Consider the following 19180-nt stretch of genomic DNA (forward strand, 5'->3'; position numbering starts at 1 on the left):
TCCCCTAGAAAGACAAATCGTTCTGACTTCACCTCATTAAAAGACTTCCTTTTTATCAGCTCAGGAACCTTGACTGGCTGGGGCTGGTGACTAGGGAGAAAAGGGGAGAGATTGTAGACGTTCCAGAAAGCCCTATTTCAGCAAGGCTTACATCTTTTGTGTGGGCCAGGCTATGATCCGTATAGCCTGAAAATTGACAATGGAAAAATTGGCCTTGAGTCCGTCTACTTGGAGGGTTCTCAATGGTATTGGGAAAGGGCGAGCCAAGGGGGTTTAATCTTTTTTTCAATAATCTCTGTGCCCAATGTGGGGCTCAAACTCACAACCCCGAGATCAAGAGTCACATGCTCTTCTGAGTGAGCCCGCCAGGCGCCTAGGCGGGGATGAAGGTGTTGTGTATGCGTGTCCTTCACAGCGGGACCCAAATGGCTTCTCCATTCACTCCTCTGGGTAACTGAGTGAGGAGAGCTGTGTGTGCTTCAAGTATCCCAGAACCCCCTGGCATCCTTGAGGCCAGAAATTCGTGCCAGTAGGAATTCATAAAGCAAAGCTACATCAACATTGGGAAGCAGGTTCTTGACTTGGGACCTCACCCTTCTTCCACCGTTGCCCCAACCCCCCACCCCCGCCCCGCCTCCAAAGCTCCTCATTCCTGGGCTCTCAGGAAGAACAAGAGGGGCAAAATCTTGGATCACATTCCTTGGAGAGGGTAGAGAATGAACTGGCGGAATGAAATGCTACACCCGGAGTCTAGCCAGAACTGATGCTGGACAGGCACACCGCAGCCACCGTGCCCCCCGCCCCCTGCGCAAAGGGCCACCTTGGGCACTAGCCTCCCAGCAAGGAGGGCAGGGCCTACCATTCATCCAAAGAAATTCTTCAAAGGCTCCTGATGCATTTTCAGTGAATTTGGAGCTTTCTTACCAAGGAGTTGCTTGCGAGAACAATCTCTCCCCCTTCCCCCTTTCCCCCTTCCCATCCCCGCTCTGGATCAGGCTCACCACCCTAGCATTGAGCGTGGCAATTTATTAATGCACACTTGAGGGGAAGATGCGTCATTTCTGCAGGTTGATGGAAGAAACATTGCACGCTGGGCACTCTCGCCTCACTTTTTTCTCCATCAGCAGGATCGATGTGGACCAGTGAGGGAGGGGGCACAAAGGTGGCACAGAGGTGGCTGGGGTGGGAGGAGGTCTGGTCTCAGGGCTCAGAATTCTCCATTCAGGGCTCAGAATTCTCCATGCAGGCCTGGCCCTTTCTCTGTCTTTTCTCTTCGAGGTTGAAAGCCAACTGACACAGGCCTGTTGGTGGACAGGGGGCTTTGCATCCCTGGAAGCTTTGAGTCCTTCCCTGAAACATGCCTCCCTTCACACTGCTCTACCTGGGGGGGAGGGGGAGGGCGGGGGGGGGGGGGGAGTGTTCTGGATGACGATGCCATCTGAGGGACCCGTAGGAATGCCACTGGTGGGGCAGCTGGGGTGGATCCTGGGGCAGCTCCAATACTTCTCATAAGTCATGGTCCTTCAGCACCAGAAGCTAACTGGGAGGGCACAAAAGGCAAGGCTGTTGGCCCACTGGTATTAATGGGAGGTAGTTGTAAGACCAGGATATCTAGATGAGGAAATAAAACTTTCCGTTGATCCTATGGACGTTGTAGACACTTTAAGAAAAGATAAATCATTTCCTGGGAATACGACGTGGAAAGGGAAACAATGGCAGAGATCCGGTCTGATTCTGAACAAAAAAAAAAAAAAAAGATATGTGTATATATTTCCTTTAACTTTTTTTTTTTTTTTTTTTTTTTGAGACAGAGAGAGACAGAGCGTGAGCAGGGGAGGGTAAGAGAGAGAGGGAGACACAGAATCGGAAACGGGCTCCAGGCTCTGAGCTGTCAGCACAGAGCCCGATGTGGGGCTCGAACTCACGGACCGCGAGATCGTGACCTGAGCCGAAGTCGGACGCTCAACTGACTGAGCCACCCAGGTGCCCCTCTCTTAATCATCTTAAAATCTACACAAGGGGCTACGTATCTCCCAAAAACTCAACGGTTGACACCTCTGAAGGCCTCGACTCAGTGGCCCATCCACTGTGAAAGTGGCTCCAGAGGAAGGATGATGAGATCATAGTGATTTAAGTAGAAACACGGCAGGGCTCCTTTCTTCCCACGGGTCAAGATGGGCTCTCCGTTCACAGCAGAGCGGTAGAGAGGAAGAAACACGGGGTTATTTGTCCAGAACCCATCACTTGTGTGAGGTTGGGCGAGTTGTCTAATGTCCCCAAACCTTGATTCTCTTCATCTGCCAGTTGAGGACAAAGTAATGATGTCTTCGTGCCAACCTCGCAGCATGTGACCTGAGGATCACGTGAGATATGGTACGTCGCCTTGACGTGTGGAAGGTATGACACTGACCAAAGAAAGCCCCAGAACTCGGACCTCTGCTCTAGTATGCGTGTCCTTTATCACTCCAGCCGTCCACCTGCCCATCCGACATTCCAGAAATACGTACCTGTGGTGCCCGCCAATCAGCAAGCACGCGAAGGGAATATGGGCGGACCTACCTGGTTCCGCTCACATCCTCTTGGGCCAGCGATCGGGCTGTGACTGGACGCTTCCCCCGTGGCTTCGGCCAGGCCTCGGATCCAGTCGGACTGGGGTGGCGACCACCAGCAGATCCTTCAGAGAAACATTGTAGCTCGGACGATGGTGCAGGAGGACAAGGGAGGACACGTGCAGCCGCCTCTTCCTGCCAGAGCTTTGGCCGCCCCAGCAGCACTCCCAGGGCAGGGAGTGGTTTTCTGGAAAGGCAAAGTCATTGGCATCGTCGACGTGTGCCGCTGGACTCGGCACACCTCCCACTAGGGTCCCCTGGCCTCAAACCGCCTGAGGTTCCTCAATCCGAATCAGCCACCGCTCCTCTCCTCCAAGTAGTTTCTCTTCCTGTTGCCAGACTGAATGCCCCTCACCCAATACCCTGTGACTCAGCTGGATGCAGCTCATTTGAATGAGAAGCAGGAAATTGAACAGGGTACTTGTCAAAAGCATTCTATTGGGGGGGGGAGGGGGGAGCGGGGCACCTGGGTGGCTCAGTGGGTTGAGCATCCGGCTTCAGCTCAGGTCATGAGCTCTCGGTTCACGAGTTCGAGCCCCTCATCGAGCTCGTTGCTGTCAGCCCAGACAGATCCTTGGTCTCCCTCTCTCTCTGCCCCTCCCCCGCTTGCTCTCTCTCTCTCTCTCTCTCTCTCTCTCTCTCTCAAAAATAAATAAGACATTAAAAGGAGAAAAAAAGGTCCCAGGACACTGGGTGGCTCAGTCGGTTAAGCATCAGACTCTTGATTTCAGCTCAGGTCATGATCTCACAGTTCACGGGGGTCTCTCTCTCTCTTCTCTCTCTTCCCCTCCCCCGCTCGCATTCTCCCTCCCTCTCTGTCCCTCTCTCAAAATAAATAAATGAACATTTAAAAGAAAAATACTTTTTTTTTTTTTTTTTGCCTTTTTTTGTGTTTCTGGTAAGACTAGAGACTCCTTAAGGACACGGCTTATGACTCCACCATCAGGCTGGGGTCTCCCATCTGCCTGAGGGCAGGGGCTGCGTCCCCCACCCCAGAATGGCCACTCCTCAAAGAGGAGGACTGGTTCCGTTGGTGGCTCCACCCCCTAGGCCCTTGGCACATGCCATGCGCGCTGGCACTCACGTGACTTGTTACTCAGCACCAGCTTTGGGTTGTCCTGAGCTGGGAACAGGGACAGCTTCTCCCTCAGGGGAACCCTGGTGAGTAGCTCTGACATCAGACTCTGCTTCCTCGTGTCACTCTTCAGCAAAGCCCAGCTCTGGTTCAGATTTCCTAAGAAGCTCTGGGAATTTGTCGGCAGAGAAATTTTCGAGATTTTCCCCTGGAGGAGGTGCTGGGAGATGTGGTGCTGCCTGTATTTCAAGACCGCCTTGTCCGTCTTGGGGCTACTGCACTCAGAGCTGGTTTTCGCGGTCATGCTAGGCAGAGACTCCGGGGAGTCTGAGTCCTGGGTGGTGGAATCTGGGGAGGTTTCCACTGAGGTTAAGGGCTGGAAGAGAAAAATAGCCCAAAATGAGATGGTCGAAGCCTAGGGCTCCTTCCTATGCCTTCTGGATTCCAACAAAGTCAGCCAAGCTCATCAGCAGCAAGAAAGATTAAGTCAAATGGTTTCCTCACCAGGAATTGGTTAAACAAACATTAGGGCAGAGGATCGGGGAGGGGGGGCGTCCACAGAACTTTCTTTGTTGTTGTTGTTTTTAATACAAGAGAGATTTTAAACACTCGAGATTGCTCATCTGAAAAATAGGTATTCAGGGACACTCAGGCACTGCCAATGAGAAGGTAGACTGATATGGCCATTTTGGTGAACCATCTAGAAACAGTTAATAAGATTACAAATACAGTATGACTCAGCATTTCTGCTTCTAGGTATACATACCGAATGAGTTATTAGATAGCTCCTTTTCAAAAAAAGTGTATACGCCAATGTTCCCAGCAACATTATTCACAATAGCCAAAAGGTGGACATAACCCATTTGTCCACCAACAGAGGAAAGAAGAAACAGAATGTGGCACATGCATCCAATGGAATACTATTCGGCCTTAAAAAGGAAAGAAATTCTGATATATGTTGCAACATGCGCGGACTTTGAAAATGTGATGCTAAGTAAAATAAGCCCAACACAACAGTATAAACGTTGTATGATTCTTCTTCTCTGGGGTACCTAGAGTGGTCATAGAGGCAGTAAAATAGAGAGGAATGAAATAAGGCAGAAGAAACATTTGAAGAACTAGTAGCCATAAACTTCTCGAACCTGGTGAAAGACAGCAATTTACAAGACCAATAAGCTCAAGACTCCTAAGCAGAACGAATACGAATAAAATGGCATCCAGATGGGGGCGCCTGGCTGGCTCAGTCAGAAGAGCACGCGACTCTTGATCTCGAGGTTGTGAGTTCAAGCCCCACACTGGGGGTGGAGATTTCTTTAAAAAAAAGAAAAAGAAAAAAAGAGACTCTTCCAAAAGGAAATGATACCCATACACATCACAGTCAAAGAGCTGAAATCTGGAGATAAAGGGAACAGCCAGAGAAAAATGACACATTATATACAGCAGACAATATTATGGATACCGTTGACTTCTCATTAAAAAAAGAAAAAGAAGATGGGAAGATAATGGAACTTTTCTAAGTCTTTCCTCTTAATTCTTTTAAATATTATGACTGTTTAAAGCAAAATTTGGGGGGGGGGGCGCCTGGGTGGCGCAGTCGGTTAAGTGTCCGACTTCAGCCAGGTCACAATCTCCCGGTCCGTGAGTTCGAGCCCCGCGTCGGGCTCTGGGCTGATGGCTCGGAGCCTGGAGCCTGTTTCCGATTCTGTGTCTCCCTCTCTCTCTCTGTCCCTCCCCCGTTCATGCTCTGTCTCTCTCTGTCCCAAAAATTAAAAAAAAAAAAAAAAAGTTGAAAAAAAAAAAAAGCAAAATTTGGGGGGCTCTTGGCTGGCTCAGTCAGTGGAGCATGGAACTTTTTTTTTTTTTTTAATTTTCAAACATTTATTTATTATTGAGAGACAGAGAGACACAGAGAATGAGCAGGGGAGGGGTAGAAAGATGGGGAGACACAGAATCCGAAGCAGGCTCCAGGTTCTGAGCTGTCAGCTCAGAGCCCAATGCAGGGCTCGAACTCACAAACCATGAAATCATGACCTGAGCCGAAGTCAGACACTTAACCGACTGAACCACCCAGGAGCTCTTAATCTCAGGGTTGAGTTCAAGCCCCACAGTGGGGGTAGGGATTACTTAAAAATAAAGTTTAGGGCACCTGGGTGGCTCAGTCAGTTAAGCATCTGACTTCGGCTCAGGTCATGATCTCGCGGTTTGTGAGTTTGAGTCCCACGTCGGGCTCTGTGCTGACAGCTCAGAGCCTGGAGCCTGCTTTGGATTCTGTGTCTCCCTCTCTCTCTGCCCCTCTGCTGCTTACATTGTCTTTCTCTCTCTGTCTCTCTCTCTCAGAAATAAGCAAAAACATAAAAAAAGTAAATAAACATTAAAAAATAATAAAAAATTAATTAAAAAAGTAAAGCTAAAAAAAGCAAAATTTATAACACTGTGTTGTGGGATTTATAATGTACATTAGCACAAAAGAGGGAATAATTTTCCTATATTCAGAATGAAATCCATTACCTCTTAAGTAGATTCTGACAGGCTGGAGATGCATTTTGCAATCCTTAGAACAACCACTAAAAAAATGCAAAAATTATCACTAACTAACAAAATGAATGAATTAAAACTAACAAATATTCAGGGTTTTAATTTTAATTTTTTTTTTTTTTATGTTTCTTTTTAAGAGGGAGAGAGACAGAGCACAAGCTGGGCAGGGGCAGAGTGAGAATGAGACACAGAATCCAAAGCAGCCTCCAGGCTCTGAGCAGTCAGCACAGAGCCCGACGCGGGGCTCGAACTCACGAACCGCGAGATCATGACCTGAGCCGAAGTCAGACACTCAACCGACTGAGCCACCCAGGCGCCCTATAAATATTCAGTTTTTTAAAGAAAACCTTTATTTGTTTTAAGTTTATTTGTTTTTGAGAGAGAGAGAAAGCATGATGGAGCAGCAGAGAGAAAGGGGGAGAGGGAGAGAGAGAGAGAGAGAGATAGAATCCCAAGCAGGTTCCATGCTGTCAGCGCAGAGCTTGACACAGGGCTCCAACTCACAAACCATGAGATCATGACCTGAGCCAAAACCAAGAGTAGGATGTCCAACTGACTGAGTCACCCAGGCAGCCCACAAAAATTCAATTTTCAACTAGCCCAAAAGAAGGCAGAAAAGGAGGAACACAAGGAAAAAAGCAAAAACAGAAGAGATGAATAGAAAACAAACAACAAAAGTTCAGCTCTAAATTCAATGGTATTAATAGCTGTATTAAATGAAAATGGAGTAAATGCCCTAATTAGAAAGCAGAGGTTATTATACTGGATAAAAAAAAAAAAAAAAAAAAACGAGATCCGGGGCGCCTGGGTAGCTCAGTCAGTTAAACGTCTGACTTCAGCTCAGGTCATGATCTCATGGTCCGTGAGTTCGAGCCCAGCACAGGGCTCTGTACTTACAGCTCAGACCCTGCTTCAGATTCTGTCTCCCTCTCTCTCTCTGCCCCTCCCCCACTCTCACTATGTCTCTGTCTCTGAAAAATGAATAAACCTTAAAAAATTAAAAAAAGCAAGATCCACTTATGTCTGCCTATAAGAGATACTCTTTAAATATAATGAGAAAAAAATGTTGAAAATAAAAAGATATACCATGCAAATACTAACCATAATCAGCTGAAGTGGTTATATTAATGTCAAACAAAATAGACCCTTACACAAGGAGTATTATCTGGGATAAGGAGGATTTTATTTCATGATTGAAAAAAGGGTCAATATACCAAAAAGACAAAATAATTGCAAACGTGTGCCTAATAAAAGAGCACAGAGCCTGACACGGGGCTCGAATCCACGAATGGGGAAATCATGACCTGAGCCGAAGTCAGATGCTTAACCAACTGAGCCACCCAGGAGCTCCAGTTTATTTACTTATTTTGAGAGAGACAGAGAGAAAAAACCAGCAGGGGAGGGCAGAAAGAAGGGTAGACAGAAGATCCAAAGCAGGCTCTGCACTGACAGCAGAGAGTCTGATGTGGGGCTCAAACTCATGAACTGTAAGATCATGACCTGAGCTGAAGTCAGATGCTTAACTGACTGAGCCACCCAGCCGCCCCACAGGAAAGCCTTTTCAATAAACAGTGTTAGAGGGGTGCCTGAGTGGTTCAGTTGGTTAAGCGTCTGACTCTTGATTTCGGCTCAGGTCATGATCTCACGGTCATGAGATCAAGTCCCACATCAGGCTGCACATTGGGCATGGAGGGTGCTTAAGATTCTCTCTCTCCTTCTTCCTCTGTCCCTCCCCTGCCTCCTCTCTTTCTCTCTCTCTCAAAAAAAAAAAAGTCGTTTTAAAAAATTTTTTGAAATAGTGTTCAAAATAGCAACACATATGGGAAAAACAAACCCTGGTTCCCATCACCAAGCATACCCAAAAATTAATTTGAAATGGATCATGGACCTATACACAAAGCTAAAGATATAAAGCTTTTAGGAAAGAACTAAGAGAACATCTTTATGACCTGGAAGTACATGAAATTTCTTAAATAGGACACAGAAAGCAATAAGAGAAAAATTGATAAACTTCATCAAAATTAAAATCTTTCACGAATCAAAGGCACGAGTAAGAAAAAGAAGCCATGGGGCCCCTGGGGGGCTCAGTCAGCTAAGTGTCTGACTTCGGCTCAGGTCATGATCTCGCAGTTCGTGAGTTCGAGCCCCGCGTCGGGCTCTGTGCCGACAGCTCAGAGCCTGGAGCCTGCTTCGGATTCTGTGTCTCCCTCTCTCTCTGCCCCTCCCCTGCTTGTGCCCTGTCCCTCTCTCTCTCAAAAATAAAGATTAAAAAAAAAAAAAACTTAAAAAAAAAGGAAAGGAAAAGAATAAGCAGGTTTCCAGGATATACAAAGAATTCCTACAAGTCAATAATAAAAAGATAAAAAATCCTAACTTTTAAAAGAGAGGGAAGCAAAAACTTGACAGACTCTTCACAAAGAAAGATAATACGAATGACCAACATGCACCTGACAAAGTCTCAAAACAGTTAACGACCAGGGCACTGCAAATTAAAACTACAAAGTGAAATCACAAATAGCCAGTAGAGTAGCTGAAATTTAAAAAGCAGATAACCCCAAATGTGGACAGAGGGACAAATGGAACTCTCATTCATTGTCAGTGGAAATGTACAAATGATACAATCACTTTAAATAAAGATTTTGGAGTTTCTTATAAAGTTCGACATAGATCTACACCTTGACCTAGCAAACTTCTTCTAGGTAGTTACCCAAGAGAAATGAAAACATATGTCCACAAAGACTTGTACAGCAATGTTCATAGAAACTTTAATCACAGTAGCAATAAAAAAATAAAAACTGGGAACAACCCACATGTCCATCAACAGGAGAATGATAAACTGCAGTAGATTTGTACAACAGATTATAATTCAGCAGTGAAGAACCAACTATTGATATACCCAACAACATGAATGGATCTCAGATATAATATTCAGCTAAAGAAGACAGACACAAAAGAATATGTACTATTTTATTCCATTTATATAAGATTCTAGAATAGGCAAAATAGTCCAAGGTCAAAAAAGCCAGGGTCAGGATCCCTTGTCCTTGAATGACAGACACAGGGAACGGGGTGGGGGGGTGGGGGGGGGTGAGGGGGACAATTGCCAGGAAAAGGGCAGGAGGGAATTTTCTGGAGATGTCAGAAATTTCTACACTGTGACAGGGATAGAGGTTACATAGATGTGTTTATTTATCAGAATCGTAGAGTTAAGATTTGAGCATTTCAGGGTGGCTGGCTGGCTCAGTCAGAACAGCATGTGACTCTGGATTCAAGTTCAAGCCTCACATTGGGTGGAGAGATTACTTAAGTACACAAACTTTTCAAAAAATTTTGAGCATTTCAATGCACCCAAATTTAACCTTAAAAAAAGAAAAGAAAAAAAAAAAAAAACAGGGCTCAACAAGAAAAAGACTGGGTCATAGAATGAGATAAATAACCCAATCACATTTAAATAAAGTTTAAGTGCATGCATTAAAAAAAAAAAAAATCTCTACTGGGCCATCTGGGTGGCTCAGTGGGTTAAGCATTGACTTCAGCTCAGGTCATGATCTCGCGGTTCATGGGGTCGAGCCCTGCGTCGGGCTCTATGCTGACCGCTCAGAGCCTGGAGCCTGCTTCGGATTCTGTGTCTCCCTCTCTCTTTGTCCCTCACCTGCTCACACTCTGTCTGTCTGTCTCTCAAAAATAAACATTAAAAAAAAAATCTCTACTTTGCCAAGAAACACACTAACCAAAGATGGTGAATAAGCATAAAGATAAAAGGAAAAAAATAAGTAAATGAAAGACACAAAGGCTTTGAATGAACCAAGGATTTTTACTGAATCAGCCCTCTGCATATGAAACCCAAAAAAGAAAAAAAAAGACAATAAAATGTTGTTGCCTTATTTTTTGAAAACCTGTTTAGAGTAAGCAGTACCGCTTAAAGTCTTAGATTAATGAGAAGAGAACAGAGGCAGTCTTAAGAAGTCACACGAATATTAAAATAACAGCTAATGCTTCCGGAGTCCTGTGCAACAGGCACCACTCTAAACCTCTTTTTCCCTTTTTTTTTTTTTTAAGTTTATTTATTTTGAGAGAGAGAACACGCACGCAGGAGCACTCGTGCGAGTTGGCGAGGGACAGAAAGAGAGGGAGAGAAAAGAGAGAATCCCAAGCAGGGACCGTGCGGTCAGCTCAGAGCCCGACGTGGGGCTGGATCCCATGAACCACGAGATCATGACCCGAGCCCAAATCAAGAGCCGGACACGTAACTGACTGAGCCACCCAGGTGCCCCGAAATATTTTCGTCAATTCTTTCATTTAACACTCAAAGTAATCCTCTGTAGTTATTATTATTAAATGACCATTTTCTCAATGAGTAATCTAAGGCTTGGGGAGATAAGAGTGACTAGACAAAAGTCATATAGGAGACTCCAGGATCCAAGTATCCAAACAGAGGCAGCCAGATCCTAATTCATACTCTTTATTCTTTTTTTTTTTATTGCAGTAAAATAAACACACACACACACACACACACACACACACACACACAAAGATTTACCATCTTAACCTTTAAAAAAATTTTTTTAATGTTTTTTTTAAATTTCTTTTTCTTAACATTTATTTATTTTTGAGACAGAGAGAGACAGAGCATGAACAGGGGAGAGTCAGAGAGAGAGAGGGAGACACAGAATGTGAAACAGGCTCCAGGCTTTGAGCTGTCGGCACAGAGCCTGACGCGGGGCTCGAACTCACGGACCTCGAGATCACGACCTGAGACGAAGTCGGATGCTCAACCGGCTGAGCCACCCAGGCGCCTCTTTAATGTTTATTTTTGAGAGAGAGACAGAGCATGCACAAGGGAGGGGCGGAGAGAGGGAGACACAGAATCCGAAGCAGGCTCCAGGCTCGGAGCTGTCGGCACAGAGCCCGACGCGGGCCTCGAACTCACAAACCGCGAGATCACGACCTGAGACGAAGTGGGACGGCCAACCGACAGAGCCACCCAGGCGCCCCTTAAGATTTTACTTTTAAGTGATCTCCCCACCCAACATGGGGCTTGAACTTACAACCCCAAGATCAAGAGTCGCTTGCTCCCCCGACTTAGCCAGCCAGGAGCCCCCCCTAAGCACTTTTCTGGAAAATTTTTTTTCAGTGTGTGTCTACGTACGGATGAAATAAAATGGATTTCTACTGTGGGCTATGGTTAGAAACTTGAAAAACACTTACACCGCTCTATACTGCACTTGGGCGGAGCCGAGCCGAGGCCCAACAACGCTGAAGCTTTTCCAGTAGTTAAAGTACAGTCGTGACCCAGAGCTTGGTGGGCCTGTGATTAACATTTGAAAAGCCCTAGAAGTAAGGGTCCGTTCTCCTAGCAGGTATGCTATTCCACAACTCAGGCTTCCCGGGTGGGGAAATCGAGGCTTGAGCGGCTCACTCAGAGACAGACAGTGAGGACTCAGGGATAGAGAAGGGACCAGAAAGCAAGACTCCTCCTACCACCGCCCCCTGAGCTCAGCCCTCTGGGGAGGTGGAGGACTCTACTCACCTCAGTGCTGGTGAATATGTTCATTGCGGAGGCGGACTTGACCTCCTTGTTTCTGGAGAGGGGGTTACCGAGCTCCAGCCCCGGGCAGCCGAGAAGGCTCGAGTGCCTCAGGTCAGGTGCAGAGGTGTGCCGCCGTGCAGGGCCGGCCTCTTTTGTGGGGGCCTCCGGGGCGAGGCTGCTGTCTGTCTCATTTGTCTTTGCATCTCTGACACTCAAGAGCAACTCAGGTGTGCAGGACACTAACGTCAATGGCTGGAGATTCTGGGAAGGGAGGAAACCAAACACGGCCCGTGGGAACCCAGCTGTGTCCATTTCCAGATGCATCTGCACCCAGGGTAGGTGCCAAGGAGAAGAGAAGGAAAGCAATTGGTACCAAAGTGTCTCTAATCCGTGGTTCTAGAGGGCTCATGGATGGTTTCATGGCATCTCTGAGCCACTTAAGAATGTAGTTTGTTTTGTTTTAATTTTTTTTTTAACGTTTATTTATTTTTGAGACAGAGAGAGACAGAGCATGAACGGGGGAGGGGCAGAGAGAGAGGGAGACACAGAATCGGAAACAGGCTCCAGGCTCCGAGCGGTCAGCACAGAGCCTGACGCGGGGCTCGAACTCACGGACCGCGAGATCGTGACCTGAGCCGAAGTCGGCCGCTTAACCGACTGAGCAACCCAGGCGCCCCAAAGACTGCAGTTTTAAAACTGCACCTTTGTATATTTTCTGGCAAGAGGTTCCATAGCTTTTATCAGATTCTCAAAGGGCCTACGACTCTAACAAAGTTATAAAAAACATAGAAAAAAAAAAAGATCCTGCTCTAATCTTGCCCCTTCAGGCGAGTGTTGGAGAAAAAGGAGATGGTCCAAAAAGCCAGCGTGAGTCCTTCCACCGAGCCAGAAGAGACAGTGTGGCAGAGAGGGGGAATCCAAAGATTCAGAGGGTAGGACAACTGGACAGCTGGCCCACAGGCCGGGGCTGGGCCACACACTCTGAGCAGCGGGCAGGCTGGAAGGACCCAGCTGTGGTCAGTCACCCCATGTAACGGGGAGGGTCCTGCGTCCCTAACGCTCTTCTCTGCACCCCACCCCCACCCCCACCCCAGCTGTGCCCCTGGCCTGCTGGAGGCGAGCATTCCAACCCAAGCTGGAGGTGGGACCTATGAGTACAAGTGGGCCCGGAGCCCGCGGCCTACATGGGGACCGTGCCTGGCCTCCTAGCTGCTTTCACTCCCACTGGCGGGCTGGTGAGCGTCTGAAGGACGCCGGGCTCCTTGTGACTTCCAGGCCCCCCTGCCTCCTGGGGCCCAGCCCTCCATGCAGCCCCCCATTCCTTTAGTGCGTCAGGGCTCTGGGCAGGGGCCTCCTCAGCAGCCCCCCACGGACCGGCCCCAGCCGAGGAAGGGTGCTGGGCACACGGGCGCCCCTCCCCGCCGGGTTTACTTGTCTGGAGACGGGGGCCGTGGCCTTGTGTTCCTGCTGTGGTTTCTGTGGCCAGCTCCTCGCGCTCTTGCCCCTCGCTCGCTCGCCGGCCGACTCCCCCTGCGTCTCTGCCTTCTTCTCTTTCGTTTGGAAGGATTTTTTCTCCTGTTTGAGTCTCAGCTCCTGGATCAGCTGCCTGTCCATGAGGAACAGCGAGCGTCAGGGAGGTGAGGGGTGGGCTGCAAATGCGGGCTATTGTCCCCCGAGGGGGGGTGGGGGATGAGACTCGGCAAAGAAGGGCAGGTAGGCGGCCAAACCAAGGGGCCCCCGTGTTGGACCACTACACCTCTCTGGCCAATGACATAGTGGGACTAACTCGGTCACCCGGGTCAGGAGACAGAGATTCCGATCTCTCTTTTGCCATCACCTGCTACGTGACCCCTTCTGGGCTCTGACCTCCCCTTCCATAAAACGAGTGATGGGTAGGGATTAGACGGGACAGGATGAGTCCCTTCCAGCTCTTAGGTTTCCTACCTGTGGGGATTCAGGAGTTCTGAAGGACTGGGAATTCTGGAGAGGGGTGAGGGTGCCTCTCTCAGGGGCGAGTTTCTAGAAACAGCCACATATCCACTTAACGCCCCACACCGGGGTATCTTAGCATTCCTGGTCCTTGTGAGACCAAAGCAAATATATCCCTGGCAACTCCCAGGTTGGGGACTGAAGCTCAAAGACCCTTCTCGTGGGGCGCCTGGGTGGCTAAGTCAGTTAAGCGTCCAACTCTTGATTCCGGCTCAGGTCGTGATCTCACAGTCTGTGGGCTGGAGCCCCGCATGGGGCTCCATGTGTGGACAGCGCAGAGCCTGCTTGGGATTCTCTCTCCTTCTCTCTCTGCCCCTTCTCCACTCGCTCTCTTACTCTCTCTCAAAAATAGATAAACTTTATTAAAAAAAAAGGGGGGGGGGGCTCCTGGGTGGCTCGGTCGGTTAAGCGTCCGACTTCAGCTCAGGTCATGATCTCACAGTCTGTGGGTTCGAGCCCCGCATCGGGCTCTGCGCTGACAGCTCAGAGCCTGGAGCCTGCTTCGGATTCTGTGTCTCCCTCTCTCTCTCTGCCCCTCCCCTGCTCACGCTGTGTCTCTCTCTCTCAAAAATAAATAAACATTAAACAATTTAAAAAATAAATAAATAAAAGACCCTCCTCGCTGTGCCAGGCCAGTCACCCTAAAGGTCAAGTATAATGTCCCCCCCACCCCGACACCCACCCACCTCACCCAGAGCCTTCCTACCGGGCATACACCTCCCGAGCCCTGGAGGCAACAGTATTCTGGAAGAGAGAGCTGTTTCCCTGGAAAAACTTCTCATACTTCTCCGCATTCAGAGTAGGATAAATCAGGCGGAACCCTCCACAGTTTTCCTTCTCGTACTTCTCAGTTTTCTCTAACCACACAGCCTGGAAACCCTTGACCTCCTCGATCCTGTTGGGGAACAGAATGCAAGGCTGCTGTAGATTTTCTAGGAAGGGACGTGCCAAGCTGGATGTCACCTGGGGCCAGGCGGAGGCCTCGCACACAACGGCGGTCAACCCGTATTTGCTAAATAAATGTGCAGGACTGATTCTAGCCCTCTCGGGACAGCCGTTGTCATGAGGCACTAAACGCTGGTTAGGACAGTCTTTCCGACTGCTCACCAAGGTCTCTCGTCATACAAGATCCCAGTTTCCCCTTGGCTCAGGTCGGAGGAGGCGGACTGTGGCCACGTCCCCCTTTGCAGCCCTGATTTCCCTCCTCTGGAGAGGTGGCTAAATGTGAGGGCTTCTTTGGCTGAGCTTTTATGAGCTGCGATGATCTCATTCTCCCTCACAGCCCCTGGGGGAGCTGGAGGTCAGAGAGGGAGGAATGATGAGTCCCTTTTACAGCAGGGAGACCGAGAGCACGGAGCTTATCCGGGGGCCAAGCCATGACCAAGAGGATGATTCAGGGGAGGGCCCCGGCTCCTCCCTAACGGAGGCTGCCTCCTCCTGGAGAAGTTGAGACAGAGCCAGCTCAGTGGAAGGCAGCCCGGAGGAGTCCCAAGCGGCACGCTCCCTGGGTTCTTGGCTCCAGACCTGTCACTTCCCGGCGGGGCGACCTCGTGCAAGTCAGTTCCCCTCCCAGACGCTTGGTCTCCTTAGCTCCAACGACAGGACCATATAACACCCCCCCCCCCCCCGCTACCCACCTGTCTTCACAGGGAAGACGGGGCACCCGCAAAAGTGCCCTGAGAAACACAGTGCTGTCACAACGTAGATGCTATTGCCTCCGCGTCAGAAGCCCAACCCCGCCCCCCCCAAGGGTTGGTTCTGCTCATGGGAAGAGAGGGGCTTCAGGGGGATCTGAAAAGCCACAAAGGCATTTCTTCCACCAAGTTCAGGCTCTTCAGACACGAGAATCGCTCCGCAGAATGAAGGCCCCTGTTTAAAGGCAGGTGCTGCCACTCGGGGAGCAGGGGGCGCTCGCTCCTGCCAACAGGTAACATGGGGTAGGACAGACCAATGGGTCTTTCGGCAAAAATGAAGGAATGGTTTTAATTTGGGGATTGGTGATCCCTGAATCTTCATCTTATATTTAATGAACTCATATCCGGGATATAGTTCTGTCTATAACTAAATCTCTTATTTTTAAAAAATTTTAACATTATTTTTTTTCTTTTTCTTTTTTTTTTTTTTTAAGGTTTTATTTATTTTTGAGACAGAGAGAGACAGAGCATGAACGGGGGAGGGGCAGAGAGAGCGGGAGACACAGAATCGGAAGCGGGTTCCAGGCTCTGAGCCATCAGCCCAGAGCCCGACGCGGGGCTCGAACTCACGGACCGCGAGATCGTGACCTGAGCTGAAGTCGGACGCTTAACCGACTGAGCCACCCAGGTGCCCCAACATTTATTTATTTTTGAGAGACAGAGACAGAGCGTGAGCGGGGGAGAGGCAGAGAAACAGAGGGAGACACAGAATCCGAAGCAGGCTCCAGGCTCCGAGCTGTCAGCACAGGGCCAGACGCGGGACTCGAACTCACGAACTGTGAGATCATGACCTGAGCCGAAGTCGGGAGCCTAACCGACGGAGCCACCAGGTGCCCCAATCTCCTATTTTTAAGTACAAAAAAAAAAAAAAAATGCTCACGGTAAAAATGTCCAAAAGGCCCCTTTCTGCACATATAAGCTAATTTTCCAAATAGGATTATCATTTGTTAGAATTGACTTCCCTCCCCACCAACTCGGGACAAGATTCTTTTTTTAAATGCAATCACTTGCTTTAATTGAGATATCATTGACATACCACCCTGTTAGGTTCTCGGGTGTACAACACAATTCGATATTGTTATATATCATGAAATGATCCCCACGATAAGTCTACTTAACATTTATCACCATACAGTTAACAAAAATGTTTTTTCTTGTGATGAGAACATTTAAGATCTACTCTCTTAGCAACTTTCTTTATTTTTTTAACTTAAAAAAAATGTTTATTTATTTTTGAGAGACAGAGCATGAGCAGAGGAGGGGCAGAGAGAGAGAGAGAGAGGGAAACACAGAATCGGAAGCAGGCTCCAGGCTCCGAGCTGTCAGCACAGAGCCCGACGTGGGGCTTGAACTCACGAACCGTGAGATCACGACCTGAGCCGAAGTCAGATGCTTAACCGACTGAGCCACCCAGGTGCTTCTCTTTGCAATTTTCAAACACGCAATACAGTCTTACTAACTATAGTCGCCATGCCCTACATCATATCCCCATGACTTATTTATTTGATAAATGGAAGTTTGTAGCTTTTAACCCCCTTCACTCATTTTGCCTGCCCCCAGCAGGCAAGACTCCTCACGGTCTCTAACACACCCTATCGTGCCAGGCACTGTGATGAACTTTTATCTCATTTAATTCCACTTAGGTATCACTGGCTCCATTTCACAGAAAGAACACTGAGGCTCAGAGAAGTGACATGAAGGCCACATAACCAGTAGGCTGTCGAGGACCAGGCCAGGCCAGTGTTACTGGGAGCAGGGAAGTCACAGACAGTGGGGTCTCCAGGGTCTCGGGGCACCTCTGTACCTGGTCTGCCGAGAACATTTTTGCAAGAACTGCCCCCGTTGTCTCTCCTCCTCCAAGACTTTCTTTTTGTCACAGCTTCCCAGGTTGATCAGGACCAAAGTGTCATATAGCAGACTGTCTTTCACCTCTTTATCCAGCCAGGAGTCGGTGGAGAAGCTCGGAGAGTGGTTGACCTGTGAAGGCACCGGGGGGAGGGGGAGGGCTGGGCTGTCCAGAGCGGAGGCAGGGAGTGAGGCCAAAATGCCACCTCCAGGGAGCAGCCTCAGCCCAGCTTGGGGCCCTGGCTACCAGGTGAGGGGGGAGAGACAGGGAGAGGGAGTCCGCACTGCAGCCAGAGTGAGAAAAGGAGGAAGGAGAATATCCTCTGGTTTAACCAGCGTATATTTCAGCCCTTTCCTCTTTTTTTTTTCTTTTATGGTTTTTTAGAAGTTTATTTATTCTGAGAGGGGGAGGGGAGGGACAGAGAGAAGAGAGAGAATCCCAAGCAGGCTCCTCACTGACTGTGCCTAGCCTGGTGCAGAGCTCTGTCCCCCGAACCCCGACCACAAGATCACAACCTGAGCAGAAGTCTGACGCTTAGCTGACTGAGCCACCCAGGCGCCCGTCCCATCAGGCCTTTCCTCTCGAGAAGCATCAGGGGTGCCCTGTCTTTGGTCTCCCCTCCCCCTGGTGTGTGTGTTCTCTCAGGTACATGCCATCCCACAGGACAGATGGAAGGGTCTGGCTGGGAGACCAGCCAGAGGGTCTGGCTGACCCAGACCCAGTCCAAAGGGTCAGGCTGGGAGGTGGGGAAGAAACCAGAGCGATGCATTCGGGACTCTGAGCAGGATTGAGGGGGAGACCAGTGGAGGTGGGAGAGAACTCATTCCTGCTCGCGGAAAAGTCCGTCCTGTTTAGACGCCCTACGCCCTACGTAACGTGCTGCGGGGCACCCTGCCATGGGTCTGGGGGAGACAGGAAACTCGTTGAGCGGCTCTCCACCCACTCCCGCGGCCACAGACACCAGCCCACTCTGTGTTGGTGCTTGGAACCGAGTGGCCCAAGCCCCCGACAGCCAGGCCCGGCAGCTCCTGTCTGATCTCGAATATCATCACCCAGTTCTGATGAACAACACCCCCTCTCTGGGAGATGATTCTATTACAAAAGACAAAGCTGTCTTTGGAGGCTTTCTGCGCCTGAGATCAACGGTTTTCCCACCCCCCGCTCTGGGCGGACTTCAAGAAGGCACAAGGAATTCGCTAATCCCTGGCCGTCTACCCCCTCTGGTGGCCACTTCTCAGCCCCGGGCAGCAAGCCCCGGGCAGATGAACTGGCTTGGCCGGGAGGTTGATTGCGAAGATCTGGCTGAGCCGGGGGGTTGAAGGCATGAGCCTGACCCCCGCCGACCCCAGTAAGAGTGGCCAGCGTTCGCCCCTCGCCCCAACCCCTCTACCTCCAGCAGCCAGGGCTTGAGTTTGTGGTCCAGCAAAATGTCAAAGCCCAGGATTTCAAAGCAGGCGCTGTTGAGTGTGTGGTTGGGGAAGCAGGTGTGGTAGTTATGCTTGATGATGGGGTGGGCGGAGATGATCGTCTTGATGATGACGTCCTCGATGTCTCTCCAGACCTGCTCCGTGTTGTAGCCATGGCTCTCCATGTACACACCGAAGGTGGAGAGCTTCCTGGAAGGAAACCACAGGCCGTGAGGCAAAAGCGGCCCCCCTCTGGTCAGCTAAGGCCATCTCATGCTGGAACCGAGAAACTTCTGGAGAAGTCCCGGGAGTTAACGGGGATGGACGCCCGGGATGCAGGGCGACAACAGGGCTGTGTCAGCTCAGGAGGGGCCTGCAGGAGATATAGGGCCACAGTCCTCAAGCCTCTGTGGCCCTGAAGTGGGTGCAGGTAAAAATGACACATAAGACCTGGCTTGGGCACTTTCACTGTGACCCAGAAAACACCCGTGAGGCC

General features: G+C 49.4%; 1 protein-coding gene across 1 annotated transcript in view; it reads right to left on the reverse strand.

The window, feature by feature from the left end:
- Positions 1-1011: 1011 nt before the first annotated feature.
- Positions 1012-19180, reverse strand: part of TTLL6 (tubulin tyrosine ligase like 6) — a 29051-nt gene continuing 10882 nt past the window's right edge. The window contains exons 7-14 of the mRNA XM_053893086.1: positions 18669-18894; positions 17237-17409; positions 14445-14633; positions 13181-13355; positions 11750-12010; positions 3694-4060; positions 2560-2796; positions 1012-1734 (exon numbers count right to left, since the gene is read on the reverse strand). Of these exons, the coding sequence (XP_053749061.1) occupies positions 2570-2796; positions 3694-4060; positions 11750-12010; positions 13181-13355; positions 14445-14633; positions 17237-17409; positions 18669-18894 (1618 nt within the window). The 3' untranslated portion in view covers positions 1012-1734; positions 2560-2569. The remainder of the gene's footprint in view (positions 1735-2559; positions 2797-3693; positions 4061-11749; positions 12011-13180; positions 13356-14444; positions 14634-17236; positions 17410-18668; positions 18895-19180) is intronic.

This window comes from Panthera pardus, unplaced genomic scaffold (assembly GCF_024362965.1).
Source record: "Panthera pardus isolate Hobbes unplaced genomic scaffold, ASM2436296v1 HiC_scaffold_3, whole genome shotgun sequence".
In the NCBI taxonomy this organism is placed as follows: Eukaryota; Metazoa; Chordata; class Mammalia; order Carnivora; family Felidae; genus Panthera; species Panthera pardus.